The sequence below is a fragment of the Seriola lalandi genome, unplaced genomic scaffold (genome assembly GCF_002814215.2).
Source record: "Seriola lalandi dorsalis isolate HSWRI2012SDOR001 ecotype SW California unplaced genomic scaffold, Sedor1 jcf7180002054325, whole genome shotgun sequence".
Lineage (NCBI taxonomy): Eukaryota > Metazoa > Chordata > Actinopteri > Carangiformes > Carangidae > Seriola > Seriola lalandi.
Genome location: NW_019524878.1, coordinates 123,796 through 129,428, shown reverse-complemented (window position 1 = coordinate 129,428; position 5,633 = coordinate 123,796). Strand labels below are relative to the sequence as shown.

The following is a 5,633-nucleotide window of genomic DNA, read 5'->3' as shown; positions in this document are numbered from 1 at the left end:
TTTTTCTTCTCCTGCAGCATCACCCACGTCCAGCAGTAAAGGCTCAGACTGTCCGACGGGCTGCAATCCACGTAAGTTTGCAAACCCGCAGCGTTACTGAGAAAACAGGTGTCAGCTCTGTGATTGGTTTGTGAAATCGGCCCGGCTGGTGTGTCAAGACTTTTTTTTTTTCGCCCGCTACCCTGGAGAACTGGTCACTTGATGAATGACACTCTGCAGGACAAATTCCTCATCACGTCCTGTCTCATGTCTTGTCTTGTCTGTACGCTACTCACCTTGTTGAGACCCTTTCAAATGTTTATGTGTTTCTGTTGTTGGACGTCCCAGTCATTTGGTTCTAACTGAGAGGATGCACTACTTGTGTAGCAGATTACAGTACACAGTAACGCTGTGTAGGTACCACACTGTAAAACTGGCACAGCAGTAGCACTGAAGTCAGATTGCTGTTGGCTCACATGATGCAGTTGATCTCATCAAATGGAAAATAACTGATTTAATACAACAACTTCCCCCTGTCTTATTGTGACTTCTCTTGCATGTTTGTCTGTGCAGAGTTTGACACAGGAAGGCAGATTTCAAATTTATCTGCTAAAAATGGGAATGTTTTATTTAAGTAGGTGAATTAACTAAAAAAAAAACAACTAAAAAAACAAATTATTATTCAAAACAGAAATGTCTAGAGGGGATCATTAAGGCTAATCTGGAATGCCTTGTATTTAAAAATCAGTGGTTTACTCTGATGCTTATAGTCAACAGCTGCAGGCGACTTCGCATTTTATTGTTCCGTGTCACGTCCGAATGATTGAGTATATCGTGCAGCATTAAAAGCAGAATGTCAACAATAATCAAGAAATGCTTAATGATAAAATAAACAACAAGCTGGAATTTACAGCTTTTTTTATGGTGGTCTTTAATTACCCGCTATCAGCCGACAAATGTTTGATCGCACTCAGAGAAAGTAAATTATTGAAACATAGATGTTAAAAGTTAGATGAACAAAGACACAAATACTAAAAACACCAACATCTTTTAATTTTTTTTTTTATCAAATCCATTATTAATCAGGAATAATAGACATAACATGTATTTGAAGTCTTTTATGATAATAATTTGTTACTAATATATAATTTTTTTTCTTTTTAGTCCCAAATAAAGAAGCAAGATTCCTGCCCGAGGTGGTGGAGCGAAGCCTTCTCTCCTTACTCTTCATTCCACTCCTAGCCCTCGTATTCCTGCTTGTGTGGAAGGTGAGCTGACCTTTGACCCCTGGCACTAAACTGTGTTAACTTCCTGAGGCGCTCCGGAGATATGCCTGTTTACTTGTGGCACTATTTTACTGTCGGGGGAGATAGCGCTTTGTTCTGTGGAATTTACAACGGGCGTCGCGGCAGCCTTTGAAATTTCTGCAGATGCTGTGCAGCCTGTGTTGATGTTGATCTGATCTGCGTTTAGTTGTGTTGTGTTGTGTTGTGTTGTGTTGTGTTGTGTTGTTTTTGTGTTGTGTGGTGATTTCAGCTGGTACTTGCATATTAAAAGTGATTCCCTGCAGGTCCGGTCACGGAGGAACGAGGAGGATACTCAACAGAATCCTGAAGCAGGTGAACATTTCACAGGAACAGAATGGACTGCACCTCCAGTAGATGAACCATCAGAAAAGTAAGCTTGTTGGGTTTTTTTTTTTTTTTGTCTTTCACATTCACTAACAGTCAGTGTAAAATTTAAACAGGCAACTAGTCCCCTCGCTGTAACTCACTGTTCACACTCACATTCGATGGGTTTCTCTGAACCAAACGAGGCACAGGCTTGGATTTTGTTCAGTTTGAGGCTTGAGGATTAATTGCATTTTTAGAAAGAAGTGGGCATTATGGGAAGTGTAGTATCCATAATTTTTGGAGCTTGACTGTGTAACAATAATAAACACACAGTTAAGGATGTGGTCCTGTTTGGTTTAGGCACAAAAACTGCTTAAAGATGTGTGTTGCTGATCCATCGATCCAGTCCAAACGTCCTCCAAACGCGTACTTTGCCCTGTCATCTAACAATAAATTTTAACTGCAGAATGTTGCACAGACAACCAATAAAGCTGTGTCCTTATAGGAGGACTGAACTGAGCTGAACTGAACCCCTTGAATCTCTTCTTTCTTCCCTGCCGTAACTTTTACTCTACATGTATGAAGCAAGTTCACAAACAAAGCAACGAAGCGAGAAAATGCGATTGACTCTCGACGGCTTCTGACCCCAAGAGGTTAAACCGTGACGGCTCACACATCAGCCCATCCTCACTGATCAATCAGCTGCCTACAAAGTGAAAGAGAACACTGGCGACTCCGGAGTGGTGTGCTGCTTTTCACATGATGAGCATCAAAGCGCGTAATGCAGCCGAAAGCTATTCATTTTTTCCGGAACGACCACTTTTAACAGGATTCAGCAGCGACAGAAGCTCCTGCCACAGAGAATAGAAAAATGCAGAATTTTCACGGTGTGAGTGTTTATAAAAGTTTAAAGGGTTTGACCTCAGAGCCTGTTTGACTTTCTTGGAGCACGATTACTGAAAACTATAATCTTCGAATGTGTGGTCCCCAAAAGACTGGGTGCAGAATGTGAGGCTTAACTCTGGTCATGTGAAAGCCTCCCAAAACCAGCCATTTCTTCTTCTCTGGATGAGTTGTTTGTTTGTTGTTGTTGTTGTTGTTGTTGTTGTTGTTGTTGTTGTTGTTGTAGGACAGCGTCTAATCCTTCTGTTTCTGCTTGATTACAGAAACAAGTTGAACGTCATTTAAACAGTGTAATTCTTTTACCCTTCAATGTTCTTCAGCGTAATTGGTGAGAAATTTTTCATAGTAGAAAATTCAAATAATCTGAAAATATTTTTTACTGTCCCTGAGCTCTAAACCTTCTCCTCGCACTTCTCCCTCCACAGGGCTCTATTCTTTCCTCCTGTTGGTGTCCAAAGGTGATGAAAAACAAACACGAAGCTGAATTCCATGGTGAGATCTCAAGAGGTGAAAGGCCTGTTTTCGACTGCTCTCCAGATTGACAATGGCAGATTCACGATTGTTACCATGACCAAGATTTCTCCTGGTTCAATCATGCCTGCTACCCTATGGATAAGCTTTGCCTTTCTTGTAAGACTGCATTAACCAACCCCCATGCTTTTGAAAAAAAAAAAAGACTGTGAGATTTTTTGGCAGAGAGAAAAAAAAAAACAAACCCTGTACCGCACCCCCACCCATCCATCCACCACCCACCCTCAACTGCATTCTCCGGCTCCTGCGAATCGTCCCATCAGAAACTTGCTGCATCATGAAACTCTTTGGGGAAAGAGGCAACAGAATGACTTATTGAGATAATTAATGACAATCACTAAAGAGGTATGAGTGTGAACAGGGCACGCTGGCTGTGACCTTTACCATCAGGCCGCCCTGCTGCGACTAGCTGACACTGACGAAGTGGCAGGACACAAACATCCGTTTCTGTTTGTAGTTTGAGTATTTCTATCATGTTTGTGGTCTTACATTGTACCATGTCCATTCTTGGTTTTGTGCCTTGTTTGATTAGTGTGATTGACTCCATGTGTAAATGTCAAAAGCCTGTCTATGTTTCTGTGTGGTAGCAGAAAGTGGAGAGATCATTACAGGGCAGATTAGAATAATCTCACCACAGAAACCCAACAGATATTATCCCCAATTTCTCTCTCTCTCTTTTTTCTTTTTTTTTTTTTTCTAAATAAACTCAAAACTATGACAGTTTAGTCGGCTTGACCTGTGCCCAGTTATGATTTTTGGAAGACAATTTCCTGGAAAAAGCAGTGCTTCAGTATGTGAAAACTTATCGGTGGAACAATCTGCAGTGGTTGTGACATTTCTGTCCACGCGTTACATTTTAGCGTTTTTAACCTTTTTAGGAAACAGTTCAGCTGGTAACTCTGCTTGTTTCATGTGTATTTGGGACTATATGTTGGGAATTTTTATTATAGGAGACGAGAGTATATTGTGCTAAATTGAATCTGTGTTTGAGAAAAAAAAAAAAAAAAGTATACCACATTGGTGTTCATATAGTTCAGAGCAACAGTACCTTTCAGCATCAATAGCTGGAATTCTTTGGTGTGGTAAAGTATTGTTTGTTGTGTTGAACTGCAAGATAATTTTATTCATTCCAAAATGCATCTTTGAAGAACACTTCGTTTATGGCGACATATCACCGGTGCCATATTCTCTATGGCAGTTTAGATCTGAATCTGTGTTAGGAAAAAGTATACCACATTGGTGTCCATATAGTCCAAAGCAACAGTACTTTTAATAGGAATATCTGAAATTAGCGATGTATTAAAGTACTGTTATATTAAAGCTTTTAGCCAGTTACATCCTTTCAAAAATGCATTTTTGAACAATATTGGAACATTTTATCTATTGCAGTTTAGACCTGAGACTTTATCTTCGATCATCTTTAGGTTTTTTGCTTCTCTACATGAAGACTTTTACGTGCAGTGCCCAGTATTCTGACAGAGACACAGGCTAGTCTAGCCACAAAACAAACTAACAAACAAGGTATACTATGTCAAAAGTTGCTTTTTATACATAGTCAATGAATATCATGAGCTGCAACAGGTCTAAGCTGTGAAGAAAAAAAAGAAAAAATAACATGGTCTCCCATTTTCCTGTCTATGCAAGAGCCACCAAACAGTCTGTATGTCTGATGCATGGATGCCACAAACCAAGCGATTTCATGCATTAGTCAAGCGAATGACTGCCCTTAAATACTGTTCCTATGTGGGGGTTATTTGTGTGGTCTGAGAGTGAGCAGAGCTGCATCCTGAACAGTGCTTTCGGGCTTGAGTGATCCAATCCATCCCACTTCAGCGGGTGAATCAGATGGCTCTAGGCAGGAAATAAGTCTGGGTGCCAAAAAGCAAATGTAATTATTGCCCGGTTGGTATTCTGGGAGAAAACTCTACTGTATTCTGTATTTTTGTATAAATGTAAACAAACATATATGAGATATGAATAAAGTACACGTATCCAACTGTTATTTATTGGTTTCTTTGTTGTTGTGCAGGAATTTTTATCAAGCAACTGTGAGTGATTTTTCAATCTGGGCCTGTTAGCAGGGAATCAAACTCAGGGCACACTAATTTTGAAAACATTTGCTTTGGGCAGAATTGCTTCACTGCAAGACTTTAAGATTGACAGTAATTACCCACATGCCTCTGGGAAAAGAAATCTACAAGTTTCAAACTGCATTGTTTGCTGCCATTTAAAGGCAAACCAGTAAAACCAGTGGGGTCCTAATTTGAAAAGTTAAAACACTGTTGCTTTTTAAAAAAGCACATTAACAGTCATGTTTGGTATGTCTGCCATATGTTAGCGCTAGATTGAAGGTATTTGTTTCTCGCTTTCTAAATTACATAACTAAAATATACACTGTTATTAAATTAAAGTATATCAAAGTATTAGGAGCAATTTTTACTGAGGTCCTGTAATAAGAGATTAGAGACCTTTCGCTCTGATACCAAAACACGTATGTCCAAGAAAAGCTTGTGCGCCTCAACAATGTGCTTTATAAGGTTATCCAGGTGTCCACTTGACTGCTTTTTATAGGTAGATTCATGTTCTTAAGTTGTCAGATTGTAAGTG

At 39.7% G+C, this 5,633-nt stretch overlaps 1 protein-coding gene across 1 annotated transcript in view; it reads left to right on the top strand.

Moving 5' to 3' along the window:
* kitlga (kit ligand a) overlaps positions 1-5,028 on the top strand; it is a 10,601-nt gene extending 5,573 nt beyond the window's left edge. The window contains exons 6-10 of the mRNA XM_023407022.2: positions 18-71; positions 1,144-1,247; positions 1,550-1,656; positions 2,759-2,823; positions 2,921-5,028. Of these exons, the coding sequence (XP_023262790.1) occupies positions 18-71; positions 1,144-1,247; positions 1,550-1,656; positions 2,759-2,780 (287 nt within the window). The 3' untranslated portion in view covers positions 2,781-2,823; positions 2,921-5,028. The remainder of the gene's footprint in view (positions 1-17; positions 72-1,143; positions 1,248-1,549; positions 1,657-2,758; positions 2,824-2,920) is intronic.
* Positions 5,029-5,633: the final 605 nt, after the last annotated feature.